Source organism: Cherax quadricarinatus, chromosome 67 (genome assembly GCF_038502225.1).
Source record: "Cherax quadricarinatus isolate ZL_2023a chromosome 67, ASM3850222v1, whole genome shotgun sequence".
Classification (NCBI taxonomy): domain Eukaryota; kingdom Metazoa; phylum Arthropoda; class Malacostraca; order Decapoda; family Parastacidae; genus Cherax; species Cherax quadricarinatus.
The window spans coordinates 5,781,396-5,798,708 of record NC_091358.1 but is presented as its reverse complement, the minus strand read 5'-3'; the positions used below and the strand labels follow the sequence as shown (position 1 = coordinate 5,798,708).

The 17,313-nt window shown below is 39.2% G+C and overlaps 2 protein-coding genes across 4 annotated transcripts in view; one reads left to right on the top strand and one right to left on the bottom strand.

Annotated features, from left to right (window-relative positions):
• LOC128699603 (zinc finger protein 90) overlaps nucleotides 1–17,313 on the bottom strand; it is a 207,155-nt gene that overhangs the window by 63,453 nt on the left and 126,389 nt on the right. The gene's annotated exons all lie outside the window — the stretch shown is intronic.
• Nucleotides 1–17,313, top strand: part of LOC128699602 (synaptonemal complex protein 1-like) — a 161,054-nt gene that overhangs the window by 33,653 nt on the left and 110,088 nt on the right. For all 3 annotated transcript variants that reach the window (XM_070099353.1, XM_070099351.1, XM_070099352.1), the window contains exons 6-9: nucleotides 10,599–10,807; nucleotides 11,419–11,525; nucleotides 13,899–14,043; nucleotides 14,221–14,364. In XM_070099353.1, coding sequence (XP_069955454.1) covers nucleotides 10,599–10,807; nucleotides 11,419–11,525; nucleotides 13,899–14,043; nucleotides 14,221–14,364 — 605 coding nt within the window. The remainder of the gene's footprint in view (nucleotides 1–10,598; nucleotides 10,808–11,418; nucleotides 11,526–13,898; nucleotides 14,044–14,220; nucleotides 14,365–17,313) is intronic.

The window sequence follows — 17,313 nt, the reverse complement described above, 5'->3', positions numbered from 1 at the left end:
TCAGTTATACTAAAGCAGCAAATGGGTAAAGAAGGAATGACATTCACCGTTATTCATTTAATCATTGTCTTGCCAGAAGTGTGCTGACATTGCATTAGATTACCTTCCAACTACATCCCCACCGCTCTTGGATATGGGTAGCCTCTTAACACCACACCTATGCAGTCTCACAGTGTATTTTGAATGTCTTTATGTAGGTTCCCAACAGCCTTTCCTATGGTTGCAGCTTTAGTTTATGCTGCTATTATTCTGTTTGTGTTGTTCATGGGTCAGAGTAGAGGTTATGGTTATCCAAAGTTTCTGTGTGGGTTCTCCCAGTGTGTAACTATCTCTAGTATCCATTCCCTGTCTCCCAGCTTCACAGTTTTGCATCATCCTCATAGAAATGTACAATGCTCACAGTAACCCCTTGACTGTCACAACCCAAATCCTGAGGTGTCTCCTGGTGTCGCAAAATTAAAAAAAAAAAATTATTTTTTCTTATGAAATGATAGAGAATTTTTTCCCGATGGTAGTGATACCAAAAGAACTAAATTTGATGGAAAACTGACGGAATTATGCTCTCGCGAAGTTAGTGACCTCGGCGATATTTATGAATTGGCAATTTCGCCCACTTTGAGCCTTATTTTCAGCTAATTCCGTTGTTCCAGTCGACCAAACTCATAGCTATTTCTTTAGAACTCCATTTTTTCTATCGATTGAGTACAAGTAACTGCCCATTTACCGATTTCAACTACCGAATACCATGGTCAGAAATTCGCAATTTGGCCAATTTCACGAAAATTAAAAAATATGCCAATTTCAAAATAGGGTCCAGAATGAACAATGCAGACATTCCTGGCTCTAAAATAACATTTTCTTTGTTCATCAGTCACGTCTCCAGGCCCCTCTGATATTACTTTTGCTTTCTGTTTTGAATGTTTATTCAAACAAAAAAATAGAAGATTTACTGTTATGCAGACTACTGCAATATTGTAATAATTGTATAAATAATGTCAACCCATTCATGACTGCATATTAGAATGGCTACTTGGACATTTATTGGACAATGACATCATTTGTTTACTTTTGAACTTTGGCAAAAATCAAACATTTCCCCTACCTTGAGCTCCATTTCCAGGTTCATTTTATAGTAAAACCAATCAAAATCACCTCTATTTCTATAATATGTTTACCAATCTATCAGAGGAGACCAAGAAAACGAGAATACAACCATAAATACTTCGAAAATAGACCACAAAGTCAGCATTTTAATTAAAAAAATGGTCAGTTTTTTTTTCTCATTATGCACTGCGTGCTGCAGGATTTTTTTATATGGTGCACACTGACCACACAGACTCATTCTTTCACATGTGGGCCTACCAGCTTTCTCCTGCTTGATTTGAAGCTGCTAGAATTTATGAGTATATATACGTCAAAAACGGTGGCTCGTAAGACATATATACGACCAAAACAGTCTAAGGGTTAAGGTTTGCTGGGTGGAAGGCATCCAGCATAATTCAGTGTCCAAAGTAAAACTACATCCTGGTAGGTTTGTTAATGAGACAAATAATTATGCTGGCCTTGCAACTCGAAGCAGGATGCCACAGGATGCCCTATGGCTACTGACTGCATTTTAGGTGTATTCTAGGCTTGTGTGATGGACAGTTTGTATCTGCGATACCCCTGTGCTATTTGGTCTTGAGGGCCAAGTTTGTTGGACATTTTTGTCTGTTGATGAATTAATGTGGGCACAAGTAAGTTGCTGACATGAGACAGCTGCAAAGCTTATCAGATTACATAAGACAGGCTTTCAAATGAAGGAATTAGTAGAATCCACCAATGTGTGCAAGTGTCCGGTGAGGACCTGGCTTCATCAGTTAAAAATAAGAATAAGAAATTTTTTTTTGACATGATACATAGTTGTACAAAGGAATATAATAGTTGGGTGTACATGCCAAAAGCTCCTTTGTATGCAAAGCATTTCGGGCAAACTTAATAATAACTTAAGATTAGTAAGGCAATAACAGATAATTACATGGTCTTTTGATGAGTTACAGTGGGTACAAGAGTTCCTTGAGGACGGTTAATGACATGCCTACATCAAAAGCACAACCATTGAAATCTTGAGAAATGTCCTCTCTAATGTTAACTGTAATAACACATGTACCTAGAATTGCTTTGTTATGGTTTCCCCACATCTTTCATTCAATGTGGTTGCTTTGTGCCTGTGATGTACCCTTCTTCGATGACTGACCAGGATATTACCAATTGGAAACGCCTAGGCTGTGATAGAGATATACTAGGAAAGGATATCGGCCCACTCCCATGGCTTTAGAATGCCATCCACCATTTACCCCATGAAACTAAGAATACAGTGGACCCCCGCATAGCGACTTAAATCCGTGCAAGAGGGCTGATTGTTATGCGAAATGATCGGTATGCAAATGAATTTTCCCCATAAGAAATAATGGAAATCAAATTAATCCGTGCAAGACACCCAAAAGTATGAAAAAAAAAATTTTACCACATGAAATATACATTTTCCTACACACAAAGAGAAGGATACATGCACAATAGTAGAGTAGTACATGCACAATATATATTGTGCATGTACTACTCTACTAAATGAAGAATAAATGACACTTACCTTTATTGAAGATGCAGCAATGACTGATGAGACACTGTGTCCTGGAAGTGCCTTTTCCTCCTGAGTACTGTAGGTCCTGTTTGGCATTTTCTTCCAGAACAGGCCTTATCACACTGTGTATGCCACTACGATTCTTAAATCTCTCAAACCAACCTTTGCTGGCTTTAAATTCACCAATATGAGCAGTAGTTCCAGGCATTTTTTCCTGTTCACCTGGGTGTTAGTCGACTGGTGTGGGTTGCATCCTGGGAGACAAGATTAAGGACCCCAATGGAAATAAGTTAGACAGTCTTCGATGACACTGACTTTTTTGGGTTATCCTGGGTGGCAAATCCTCTGGGGTTAATTGTTTCTTGGTATTCTCAATAAGCCACACCAACAACGGTGCTGCAGCAGCAGCAGCAGCAGCTGACAGTGCTACAGCAGCAGCAGACGATGCTACAGCAGCAGCAGACGGTACTACAGCAGCAGCAGACGGTACTGCAGCAGCAGCTGACGGTAGTACAACAGCAGCAGCAGCTGACAGTGCTACAGCAGCAGCAGACGATGCTACAGCAGCAGCAGACGATGCTACAGCAGCAGCAGACAGTACTACAGCAGCAGCAGCAGCTGATGGTGGTACAACAGCAGCAGCAGCTGACAGTGCTACAGCAGCAGCAGACGATGCTACAGCAGCAGCAGACGATGCTACAGCAGCAGCAGACGGTACTACAGCAGCAGCAGCAGCTGATGGTGGTACAACAGCAGCAGTAGCTGACAGTGCTACAGCAGCAGCAGACGATGCTACAGCAGCAGCAGATGGTACTACAGCAGCAGCAGCAGCTGACGGTGGTACAGCAGCAGCAGCAGCTGACGGTGCTACAGCAGCAGCAGCAGCTGACAGTGCAGCAGCAGCAGCAGCTGACGGTGCTACAGCAGCAGCAGACGGTACTACAGCAGCAGCAGACGATGCTACAGCAGCAGCAGATGGTACTACAGCAGCAGCAGCAGCTGACGGTGGTACAGCAGCAGCAGCAGCTGACGGTGCTACAGCAGCAGCAGCAGCTGACAGTGCAGCAGCAGCAGCAGCTGACGGTGGTACAGCAGCAGCAGCAGCTGTACCACCAATAGTAGCGATGGTTGGGGTTTATTATACAACCTGGCCAGCTCGGAGACACGCACTCCACTTTCATACTTATCAATGATCTTTTTCTTTATCTCTATAGTAATTCTCACCCTTATTGCTGTAGGGTTGGCACTAGAAGCTTTCTTGGGGCCCATGGTCACTTATTTTCCAGATAAAATCACCAAAAACACTGTAATAATACGAAATGTTCCGATTGTATGCTTGGATGTTACCGCGGAGGCTGGCTGGTAAACAATGCCACCAGCGGCACATGTGAGGCTGGCTAAGGGCGCACATTGGACGCATCTCGGACGAAGAGCGGTGAGCGGGTTTTTGAGCGGTATGCGAGGCAAAAGTTTTGCGATAAAAGCGAGCGGTATGCGGATTGAACGTTATGCGATGCGTACGGTATGCGGGGGTCCACTGTATGTGTTAATCACTTGCATTGAAGGATGTTCTAAAGAGAAAGGGATGACTGTTTTGTTGTCGTGGATTTAGATAGAGGTGAATACCAGTGCACTTGAAGAATTAAATCCTGTACAGTGGACCCTCAGCTAATGAAAGCATTGCATAACGTTAAATCCGCCCAACAAAGCGTTTGAGCATAAAATTTTTAGCTTGGCTAACGATAAAAAACTCACCCAAAATGATTCGTCCCGAACCTGTCCGTCCAGTCTGAGCACCTCAGCTGCCCTGCCATCATTGTTTACAAGCCAGGGTGGCCGGTTTCATGCATACATTCGATACATTTTGTATTATTCCATTGTTTATAGAGCTTGTAACTGCTAAATAAGCCACCATGGGCCCAAAGAAAGCTTCGAGTGCCAACCATGTGGTAAAAAGGTTGAGAAATACTATCGTACCACGGTCAGCTGCTGCTGCACCACCGTCGGCTGTTGCTGCACCACCGTCGGCTGTTGCTGCACCACCGTCAGCTGTACTACTCGAAGATGTGGAGAGACTGTTGGTGTGACTTAATGAGAAACAATTAACCCCAGAGGGTTAGCCACCCAGGATAACCCAAGAAAGTCAGTGCATCATCGAGGACTGTCTAACTTATTTCCATTGGGGCCCTTAATCTTGTCCCCCAGGATGCGACCCACACCAGTCGACTAACACCCAGGTGAACAGAAAAAATGCCTGGAACTAGTGCTCATACTGGTGAATTTAAGGCCAGCAAAGGTTGGTTTGAGAGATTTAAGAATCGTAGTGGCATACACAGTGTGATAAGGCATGGCGAAGCTGAAAAATTCCAACCCCAACAAGTGTTCAATTGTGACGAAACAGGCCAGTTCTGGAAAAAATGCCAAACAGGACCTACATTACTCAGGGGGAAAAGGCACTCCCAGGACACAAGCCTATGAAAGACAGGATAACTTTCTTGTTTTGTTGTAATGCTAGTGGGGATTGCAAAGTGAAGCCTTTATGCATGTATCACTGAAAATCCCAGAGTGTTCAAGAAAAACAGTGTCTCATCACTCATCAGTACTCTTCAATTTATTTATTATTAATTTGGACATGATACATAGATGTACATAGAATTACAGTGGTTAAGTGTATCATGCCAAAAGCCCCTTGTATGCAGAGCATTATGGGCAGGCTTAAAATTAACTTAAGATTAACTAAACAATGATATATTCAGTGGTAAAAATTATAGTAAACAAATAACAATTAAGCACAAATGAGTATTTCAAAGACAGTTGCTGTGCATTCAATACTGAAACTATGTATTGTGCGAAAACAAAAGCATTCACATTGCTAAACTCACAAACTAGTACAGTGGACCCCCGCATAACGATTACCTCCGAATGCGACCAATTATGTAAGTGTATTTATGTAAGTGCGTTTGTACGTGTATGTTTGGGGGTCTGAAATGGACTAATCTACTTCACAATATTCCTTATGGGAATAAATTCGGTCAGTACTGGCACCTGAACATACTTATGGAGTGAAAAAATATCGTTAACCGGGGGTCCACTGTATTTAGTCACTTAGCCATAATACCAATTTACCTCATAATTTGTAATACAGTGGACCCCCGCATAGCGAACTTAATCCGTGCAAGAGGGCTGGTCGTTATGCGAAATGTTCGCTATGCGAATTAATTTTCCCCATAAGAAATAATGGAAATAAAATTAATCCGTGCAAGACACCCAAAAGTATGAAAAAAAATTTTTTTTACCACAAAAAAATGTTAATTTTAGTACACACAAACTGAAAAAGGCATGCACAATTACATGACACTTACTTTTATTGAAGATCTGGTGATGATTGATGGGATGGGAGGAGGGGAGAGCATTATCTTCTTACTGTTTAGAAGGGGAATCCCCTTCCATTAGGACTTGAGGTAGCAAGTCCTTTTCTGGGGTTACTTCCCTTCTTCTTTTAATGCCACTAGGACCAGCTTGAGAGTCACTGGACCTCTGTCGCACAACAAATCTGTCCATAGAGCTCTGTACCTCCCGTTCCTTCAAGACTTTCCTAAAATGGGCCATAACATTGTCATTGAAATAGTCACCAGCACGGCTTGCAACAGCTGTGTCAGGGTGATTTTCATCCATAAAGGTTTGCAGTTCAACCCACTGTGCACACATTTCCTTAATTTTTGAAGTAGGCACAATGGATTCCACAACTGGCATAGGCTTCTCAGGGTTAGCCCCAAACCCTTCAAAATCTTTCTTAATTTCCATACTAATTCTCACCCTTTTTACCACAGGGTTGGCACTAGAAGCTTTCTTGGGGCCCATGGTCACTTATTTTCCAGAAACAGCACCGAAAACACTGTAATAATACGAAATATTCCGAGTGTATGCTTGAATGTTACCGCGGAGGCTGGCTGGTAAACAATGGGACGGGCGGCACATGTGAGGCTGGCTGAGGCCGCACATTGGACGCGTCTCGGACGAAGGTCGCTGAGCGGGTTTTTGTCCACTATGCGGGGCAAAATTTTAGCGAACAAAGCGTTCGCTATGCGGATTGTTCGCTATGCAAGGCGTTTGCTATGCGGGGGTCCACTGTATTTTAAAGTAAAGAATTAATCTAAGTCTGCCCGAAATGCCTAGCCATGCTTGGTGTTCTAGTGGCCCCCTCTGTAATTAGTATTTTAAAACATGTAAACCACACAATATCCAAATTCTGTAAACTCAGCATTGTAATCCTTATAGAGAATAAACTTGATTTGATTTGATTGGAGTATTTTTTTTTTTTTTTTTTTTTCTCAACAAGTCGGCCGTCCCCCACCAAGGCAGGGTGACCCAAAGAGAAAGAAAATCCCCAAAAAGAAAATACTTTCATCATCATTCAACACTTTCACCTCACTCACACATAATCACTGTTTTTGCAGAGGTGCCCAGAATACAACAGTTTAGAAGTATATACGTATAAAAACAAGCAAAGTTTGACATGGTCACAGGTTAAACATTTATGAGATACAGTTATTAAGTATTTAGTTGTGGGTGAGTAGGTGATTTTTAAGAAGAGACTTGAATTTATAAACAGACAGTGTTTCTTTTATATTCACTGGTAATGAATTCCAGATTTTTGGGCCTTTTATGTACATTGAGTTTTTGCATAGTGTGAGATGGACTCGAGGAACATCAAAGAGTGATCTGTGCCTTGTGTTATAGTCATGTGTTCTGTTGAGGTTGGTAAGGAGACGTTTGAGGGGAGTGTTTATATCCGAGTTAAGTGTTCTATGTATGTAGTAGGTACAATAATAAGTATGGATGTTTTGTACAGTGAGTAGGTTTAGAGTTTTGAATATTGATGGAGTGGTCTGCCTGTAGTGGGAATTTGTTATCATTCTGACTGCAACCTTTTGTTGGGTAATTAATGGTCTGAGATGGTTTATTGTTGTTGAGCCCCATGCACAAATTCCATAGGTGAGATAGGGGTAAATAAGTGAGTGGTATAGGGCCAGGTGGGCTGACTGTGGAACATAGTACCGTCTCTTCGATAGTATGCCTACGGTCTTGGAAATTTTCTTGGAAATTTGTTGTTCATGTGTTTGAAATTTGAGTCTATTATCAAGGTGGATTCCTAAGAATTTTCCCTCTGTGAGCTTTGTGATAGGTGATCTGTTTATCATTATGTTAAGAGGGACATCTGTAGCTCTGTTTCCAAACTGAATAAAGTAGGTTTTATCAATGTTGAGAGTAAGTTTGTTAGTCATCATCCAGGTAGATATTTTCTGTAATTCGGTATTTACAGTATTGGCTAGCATGACTGGGCTTGGGTGAGAGAAGACGTATGTAGGGTCATCTGCAAATAGTGTGGGTTTGAGTAGTTGCGATGCATTTGGTAGGTCGTTTATGTAAACGAGAAAGAGAAGAGGGCCAAGGACACTTCCCTGTGGGACACCAACTGTAATTGGCTGTGTGGAAAAGTTTGCTCCATTTGTGTACACATATTGGCTTCTGTTGCTGAGGTATGACTTTAGGTAATTGAGGGAGTGCCCTCTTATACCATAGTGCGACAATTTTATGTGGAGCAAGTTGTGTCAGCTGTATCAAAAGCTTTACGTAAATCAATGAAGATTCCCAGTGGGACTTCTGTTTTCTCTAGTGCAGTGTATATTTGTTCTAGCATGTGTATAATAGCATCATTTGTATTTTTATTAGGCCTGAACCCAAACTGACAGGGGTTGAGTATGTTGTGGGAGAGGAGATAGGAATAGATTCGCTTATGAATTAATTTTTCGAAGATTTTAGAGAGATGGTGTAAGTTGGATATTGGCCTATAGTTATTCAAGTCTGTTTGGTCTCCTCCTTTATGGATCGGGGTGACCCTCACTATTTTAAGAACTGTAGGGAAGGTAGAGGATTCGATGGATTTGTTAAAGATTGTTGCAATGATTGGTGACAGCACTTGCAACACTTTTTTGTATATAAAGGGTGGTAAGGTATTTAAATCCCTGTCTTTGTTTTTTAGTGTGTTGATAATAAGGGAGACTTCTGTTGGGTTAGTTGGAGCTAGGAACAGTGTGTTCGGGTAGTTTCCAGTGAGGTAGTCATTGGGTGGGGTATTTGAGCTTGGAATTTTATTGGCAAGGTTTTTTCCTAAGATAACACAAATTGAGTCACACAAGGAACTGTGTGGGACACATGAGATAATGAGGTAGTAAATACTAGCCAGGAGGTGATAGTACAGGGATTAGTTTAATAATGGCATAATAATAATATACAGTAACGTAGTACAAAGATTTGGTCACTAATATCAGTCAGACTCTAATATTTGCACCATGAAGGAAGTTTGCTAGTTCATTTTCATTTGTAATGTAGTACACATGGCCTACATTTGTTTTTCTTACTAGAATTTGTCCATCACGTACAAAGCACTGATGAATTTTATCATTATTCTCACGTTTCAATTTTCTCACTCTGTACAGGAGGTTCTGTCGTTTTCTTGCGAGACACTCACTTATGTATACAGTATATCTGTTTTTGCTTTAATAGATGAACTTATTAGATCTGTTTTTCTGTCTTGTGTGTGAAATCTAAGCATAACACTTTTTCTCCCTTGGTTCCCTAGTAACCCGTGATTCTTTTATTTCTGACACTGGCACACTAACACGTAGGTGGTCTTGTATGATCTGAAGAATTGTAGCTTTGCAGTTTGTATTGTTTAATTCACTAGGAAAGAGTGGATTGTTAATCACTCAAAAATTCTAGCGGCTTCAAATCAAGCAGGAGAAAGCTGGTAGGCCCACATGTGAGAGAGTGGGTCTGTGTGGTCAGTGTGCACCATATTAAAAAAATCCTGCAGCATGCAGTGCATAATAAGAAAAAAAAACTGACCGTGTTTTTGGATTAAAATGCCGACTTTAAGGTGTATTTTTATATAATTTTTATGGTTATATTCTTGTTTTTGTAGTCACATTAGATAGAATGAAAAGCATATTATAGAAATAGAGGTGATTTTGATTGGTTTTACTACGAAAAGGACCTTGAAATGGAGCTCAAAGTAGGGGAAATGTTTGATTTTTGCCGATGTTCAAGAGTAAACAAATCATGTCATTGTCCAATAAATATCTAACTAGCCATTCTAATATGCAGTCATGAATGGGTTGATATTATTTATACAATTATTACAATATTTCAGTAGTCTGCATAACAGTAAATCTTTTATTTTTTGTTTGAATAAAAATTCAAAATATAAAGCAAGAGTAATATCAGAAAAGCCTGGAGACGTGACTGATGAACAAAGAAAATGTTATTTTAGAGCCAGGAATGTCTGCATTGTTCATTCTGGACCCTATTTTGAAATTGGCATATTTTTTAATTTTTGTGAAATTGGCCAAATTGCAAATTTCTGACCATGTTATTGGGTAGTTGAAATCGGTAAATAGGCAGTATCTTGTACTCAATCGATAGAAAAGATGGAGTTCTAAAGAAATAGCTATGAGTTTGGTCGACTGGAACAGTGGAATTAGCCAAAAATAGGGCTCAGAGTGGGTGAAATTACCGATTCGTAAATATCGCCGAGGTTGCTAAATTTGCGAGAGCGTAATTCCATCAGTTTTCTATCAAATTTCGTGCTTTTGGCATCATTACCATCGACAAAAAATTCTCTATCATTTCATTAGTTTTTTTTTTTTTCCGACACCAGGAGACACCTCAGGATTTAGGGTTGTGACAGTCAAGGGGTTAACCGGGTCCAGAACTTGTGGTTTTTCCAAATTCACAGGTGGTCTTGAAACATAACCCCCAGGAATTTGGGGGAACTACTGTATAGGTATACATATACCATTCATACTCTCAAAACATATGATAATGATTTCCTATACAAAATTTAAAGGTTGTAGATATAATTAGTATATACACTTTTTATAAATATAAAAACTCTTAACTAGAACTTTTCAATTAGCTGAAGAGAATATAACCAGTCTGGAAAAACTAAAAGAAGTTATGCAAGAGCAACTATCAGCAAAGGAAAAGAAATTGGCTGATCTAACTGAGAAACTGAACAGTTTCAAGAAGACAGTGAACAGCCTGACTGAAAGTTTGATTACAATTGAGGCTAGCTTTACTGCTTCACAAAATGAGAAGATTTCTTTGGAGATTCAGTTAGAAGAGGTATGTAGTGTTTGTTAATCATATATGTAAATTCTGGTAATACAATAACAATTTGTTTATGAATTTATTTTTATAAGCTGCTTCTGTATTTTATATCATGACACTTCCCAAAAAATTCTGACACTGAACAGCCCATTATTCATTCTTTATTGTAGCATCTCAGGAAAGCTGTTATCTGACTTGGACTTGTATTTGTCATTCATATTAAACCTTAGAGTTTTTAGATTACACAGTATATGTATAATCCTAGAGTATTTATGGCTGTCATTTACAGCCTACCACCAACCATCAGAAAACTGACAGGAATGTGGCAGAAACAGTGCAAGAACAATAATATCATTTAAAAAATGCTGTGATATCAAACAGAATAAGGATTATCCAATGATATGTGAGTACTTCAAGACTGGACCATGTTTCCATCTTTTTAGAGATAGATGCAGAAAATATAATATGAGATGCCCCTCGGAGCAAGCAATTGCTGTTTACATACTGCTTCTTGGTAAAAATTACATTGCAGAAAAGGGAAGTGAATATGGAAAAATCAAAGACTTTATGTAAATAAAAAATTACACTAGGAATGAATATTAATGAGTTTTCATGATACTTTTCAGGTTAAAGAGTCATTGACAAAAACTCAAGATGAACTGAAGGAGAAAACCAATTCCTTAACACAAAAAGCTATGAATATTGAAAGTGAACTTAAGCATGAGCAAATTCGGTAAGCTTGTTCATCTATTATTCCTCATTTACTGTATTAGATTTTTGCTGCCTTGGCAAGATGCATGTAGATTTTTCATTTTTTTTTTGTTTACGAACTCAAAATAATCTTCACAGCATCATGCATCTTCACTAAGTAACCCTGAAAGGTCATGCATTACCCAGTAAATACTGAAATCATGTAGGCAGTAATATCCTTAATGACCTTTGTTAGGTGTGGTGGATTATAAAAATTAGCTTACATTGTTATAAAATACTTGTATTGCTTGAGTAAATACCAGAATTAAAGAAGGCACCTATTCAAATCAGTAACATCCTGGATGACTTTTATTAGTTAAGCTAGGAGTAGTATGTATATATATCTTTAGATATAGAGGCTGTGGTATGGGATGTGGGTACTTCAAGCATTTTATGTGATGGATTCAGTATAGTATTTAAATTATTTTTGGATTTAGTAAACTATACCTAGAATTTTATAACCATTGGTTGAGAAAATTATGCTGTTGGTAAGTTTATGAATTCAAGTCACTATGGAGAACTTGTAGATATCTAGGGATTGTGGTATACCAGGAGCATAACCCTGTTGCTGTAGTAGCAAACAGGTAATTAAATTATGTAATTACAAGGGGCTTGGACATCCAACAGGCCTCTGTGAGCAAAGTAAATAGGTGTGAGTGGAGACATGTGGTTTTTATGACTTGACTCAATTTTGGATTGTGAGTAAATGCAGGGGTTTAGAGTAAGGAAGATTTAGTGTTGGAGGTGGGAAGCACAGTGCCTACACTCCGAAGGAGGGGTGGTGATGTTGCAGTTTGGAGGGTCATCTGAGCAGTGATGCCAACACACATCTGTAATGACTGATGGAATGAATGAGAGTGAGTGTTTCTTCTTTTTCTGGCCACCCGACCTTAGCGGGAGATGGCCAGTGTATTAAAAAAAATAAAGGTAGAATTTATGTATTGTAGGTCTATATTTCTGGCCTTGAGACATGATTAATGAATACACAAAAAATTGCTTTAGTGGCTGGAATGCCTACGGTGTTTTATTTTGGAATTTGTTAAATTTTGTGTAAAATTGGCGATATTAATGACTTCTGTGCACTTTATAGGGTAGTTTTGATAGTTGAATGGGCAGTTTCTTAAGGTCACTCAATAGAACAAAAGGCATACTAACAAAATAGCTAGGAACTGAGTTAAATTGAGCAATGGAATTGGCTTAAAATATGTGTAAATTGCACACAGACTGCCAACTTTACGCCTGTGTAATTCCTTAAGTTTGCTATAAAATTTTGCATTTTTGGTGTCATTAGCTTCCAAAAAAGGTTCTCTACCATTTCGGATTTTTTTAAATTGCAACACTGTCAGCATTTTTAATTTCGGAGGTTACGACAGTGAAAGGGTTACAGTGGAACCTCAAATTTCGAACTTAATTCGTTCCAGGAGCTAGATCTAAATTTGAAAAGTCTGAAAATCGAAGCAATATTTCCCATAAGAAATAATGGAAATACAATTAATCCATTCCAGAAACCCAAAAATATTCACAAAAAAAATACATTTTATAGAGATTAATTATAGTTTTACATACACACAACAAATACTATAGTGTTCAATTATGTATATAAAATAAATTTTTACTTACCTTTATTGAAGATTGGTGATGGTATCTGGAAGATAGGGAGGAGGAGAGGGAGTTGGGGTTAGCGTTTGGAAGGAGAATCCCCCTCCGTGAGGACTTCAGGTAAAGCCCTCTGGGGTTACTTCCCTTCTCTGTCTTCTAATGCCACTAGGACCAGCTTGAGAGTCACTGGACCCCTGTCTCACAAAATAACTGTCTACATTCCTCTGTTTCTGGTACCTCTTTTAAGATTTCCCTAAAATGGGACATGGTTCTGTCACTGAACTTGTTGCAAAGATGGCTTGTTTCAGCTTGGGCATCATTCCACTTGGACATCATTCCACTTCTGTATTATTTCCTTCTTCACATCTATGGTGTTTCTCACTTTCTTTACCACAGGGGTACCACTAGCAAGTTTCTTTGGGCCCATGGTAGCTTATTTCACAGTCCCACAAACACTAAACACAATGAAATAATCGAAAAAATGTTTGAATGAGAGCGCATGTTAGTGTTCACTCAAGCATAAACAAAGCCAAACTGGTTCACGGCGCCTGCGCAGGGACGCGGACAGAGCGGGCTGGCAAACAGGTCCGGTACCCAGCGGTCTGAAAATAGGGGCGCGTTCGATAATAGGGACAAAGTTGGTTCGAAAAATGGGTTCTAATTTTGAAACGTTCGATATGTGATACGTTCGAATTTTAAGGTTCCACTGTATATGTATGTCATCCTTTTATTGAAAAAACTTCAATATTTTTCTTAGGTATGAAGAGAGCCAGAGAGGTCTTCAGGAAGCTGTTGAAAAAATTAAGTTTTTAAAGAAGAATAATGATACTGTAGAAGGTGCTAGGAGTGAACTTGCAGATAAAGTTGCTGCACTCACCATTCGCAAGCAGGAATTAGAACAGGTGAAGTACTTCACACCATTACTATACTCTAAAGTGTTTTCATTGATCATTCACATAATAAATATTCATGCCATAAAGTTTACTTTGATAACATTACATATTCTGCTTTAATGCGGATCATAAATGTCTTGTGTTTATTTTAATATATATAATAATTTTTTGTTTTTTGATAACCAGGAGATTGTGTATAAAGCAGAGGCAATCAACACATTAGAATGTGCACAGCTTAAAAATCTCCAGGAGATTAATCAGTTGCAACAAAGAGTTGGTGATCTTGGTACACAACTGTCAGATATAGAAGCAGATTACAGGAATTTGCAGGTAGGTTTTAATTTTTTTTTTTTTTTTTTTTTTTCTTCAACAAGTCGGCTGTCTCCCACCGAGGCAGGGTGACCCAAAGAGAAAGAAAATACTTTAATCATCATTCAACACTTTTACCTCACTCACACATAAGCACTGTTTTTGCAGAGGTGTCCAGAATACAACAGCTTAGAAGTTTTTTTTTTTTTTCAACAAGTCGGCCGTCTCCCACCGAGGCAGGGTGACCCAAAAAAGAAAGAAAATCCCCAAAAAGAAAATACTTTCATCATCATTCAACACTTTCACCACACTCGCACATTATCACTGTTTTTGCAGAGGTGCTCAGAATACAACAGTCTAGAAGCATACACATATAAAGATACACAACATATCCCTCCAAACTGCCAATATCCCAAACCCCTCCTTTAAAGTGCAGGCATTGTACTTCCCATTTCCAGGACTCAAGTCCGACTATATGAAAATAACCGGTTTCCCTGAATCCCTTCACTAAATATTACCCTGCTCACACTCCAACAGATCGTCAGGTCCCAAGTACCATTCGTCTCCATTCACTCCTATCTAACACGCTCACGCACGCTTGCTGGAAGTCCAAGCCCCTTGCCCACAAAACCTCCTTTACACCCTCTCTCCAACCCTTTCGAGGACGACCCCTACCCCGCCTTCCTTCCCCTATAGATTTACATGCTTTCCATGTCATTCTACTTTGATCCATTCTCTCTAAATGACCAAACCACCTCAACAACCCCTCTTCTGCCCTCTGACTAATACTTTTATTAACTCCACACCTTCTCCTAATTTCCACACTCCGAATTTTCTGCATAATATTTACACCACACATTGCCCTTAAACAGGACATCTCCACTGCCTCCAACCGTCTCCTCGCTACTGCATTTACCACCCAAGCTTCACACCCATACAAGAGTGTTGGTACTACTATACTTTCATACATTCCCTTCTTTGCCTCCATAGATAACGTTTTTTGACTCCACATATACCTCAACGCACCACTCACCTTTTTTCCCTCATCAATTCTATGATTAACCTCATCCTTCATAAATCCATCCGCCGACACGTCAACTCCCAAGTATCTGAAAACATTCACTTCTTCCATACTCCTCCTCCCCAATTTGATATCCAATTTTTCTTTATCTAAATCATTTGACACCCTCATCACCTTACTCTTTTCTATGTTCACTTTCAACTTTCTACCTTTACACACATTCCCAAACTCATCCACTAACCTTTGCAATTTTTCTTTAGAATCTCCCATAAGCACAGTATCATCAGCAAAAAGTAACTGTGTCAATTTCCATTTTGAATTTGATTCCCCAAAATTTAATCCCACCCCTCTCCCGAACACCCTAGCATTTACTTCCTTTACAACCCCATCTATAAATATATTAAACAACCATGGTGACATTACACATCCCTGTCTAAGTCCTACTTTTACCGGGAAGTAGTCTCCCTCTCTTCTACACACCCTAACCTGAGCCTCACTATCCTCATAAAAACTCTTTACAGCATTTAATAACTTACCACCTATTCCATATACTTGCAACATCTGCCACATTGCTCCTCTATCCACTCTATCATATGCCTTTTCTAAATCCATAAATGCAATAAAAACTTCCCTACCTTTATCTAAATACTGTTCACATATATGCTTTTTACAAAGCAGAAGTGGTATAAGAAGAGCAGAGTATATGGAGAGTAAAATAAAGGTAAAGAGAGTGGTGAGAGAGTGCAAAAGGAGAGCAGATGATAGAGTGGGAGAGGCACTGTCAAGAAATTTTAATGAAAATAAGAAAAAATTTTGGAGTGAGTTAAACAAGTTAAGAAAGCCTAGGGAAAATATGGATTTGTCAGTTAAAAACAGAGTAGGGGAGTTAGTAGATGGGGAGATGGAGGTATTGGGTAGATGGCGAGAATATTTTGAGGAACTTTTAAATGTTAAGGAAGAAACAGAGGCAGTAATTTCATGCACTGGTCAGGGAGGTATACCATCTTTTAGGAGTGAAGAAGAGCAGAATGTAAGTGTGGGGGAGGTACGTGAGGCATTACGTAAAATGAAAGGGGGTAAAGCAGCTGGAACTGATGGGATCATGACAGAAATGTTAAAAGCAGGGGGGGATATAGTGTTGGAGTGGTTGGTACTTTTGTTTAATAAATGTATGAAAGAGGGGAAGGTACCTAGGGATTGGCAGAGAGCATGTATAGTCCCTTTATATAAAGGGAAAGGGGACAAAAGAGACTGTAAAAATTATAGAGGAATAAGCTTACTGAGTATACCAGGAAAAGTGTACGGTAGGGTTATAATTGAAAGAATTAGAGGTAAGACAGAATGTAGGATTGCGGATGAGCAAGGAGGTTTTAGAGTGGGTAGGGGATGTGTAGATCAGGTGTTTACATTGAAGCATATATGTGAACAGTATTTAGATAAAGATAGGGAAGTTTTTATTGCATTTATGGATTTAGAAAAGGCATATGATAGAGTGGATAGAGGAGCAATGTGGCAGATGTTGCAAGTATATGGAATAGGTGGTAAGTTATTAAATGCTGTAAAGAGTTTTTATGAGGATAGTGAGGCTCAGGTTAGGGTGTGTAGAAGAGAGGGAGACTACTTCCCGGTAAAAGTAGGTCTTAGACAGGGATGTGTAATGTCACCATGGTTGTTTAATATATTTATAGATGGGGTTGTAAAGGAAGTAAATGCTAGGGTGTTTGGGAGAGGGGTGGGATTAAATTATGGGGAATCAAATTCAAAATGGGAATTAACACAGTTACTTTTTGCTGATGATACTGTGCTTATGGGAGATTCTAAAGAAAATTTGCAAAGGTTAGTGGATGAGTTTGGGAATGTGTGTAAAGGTAGAAAGTTGAAAGTGAACATAGAAAAGAGTAAGGTGATGAGGGTGTCAAATGATTTAGATAAAGAAAAATTGGATATCA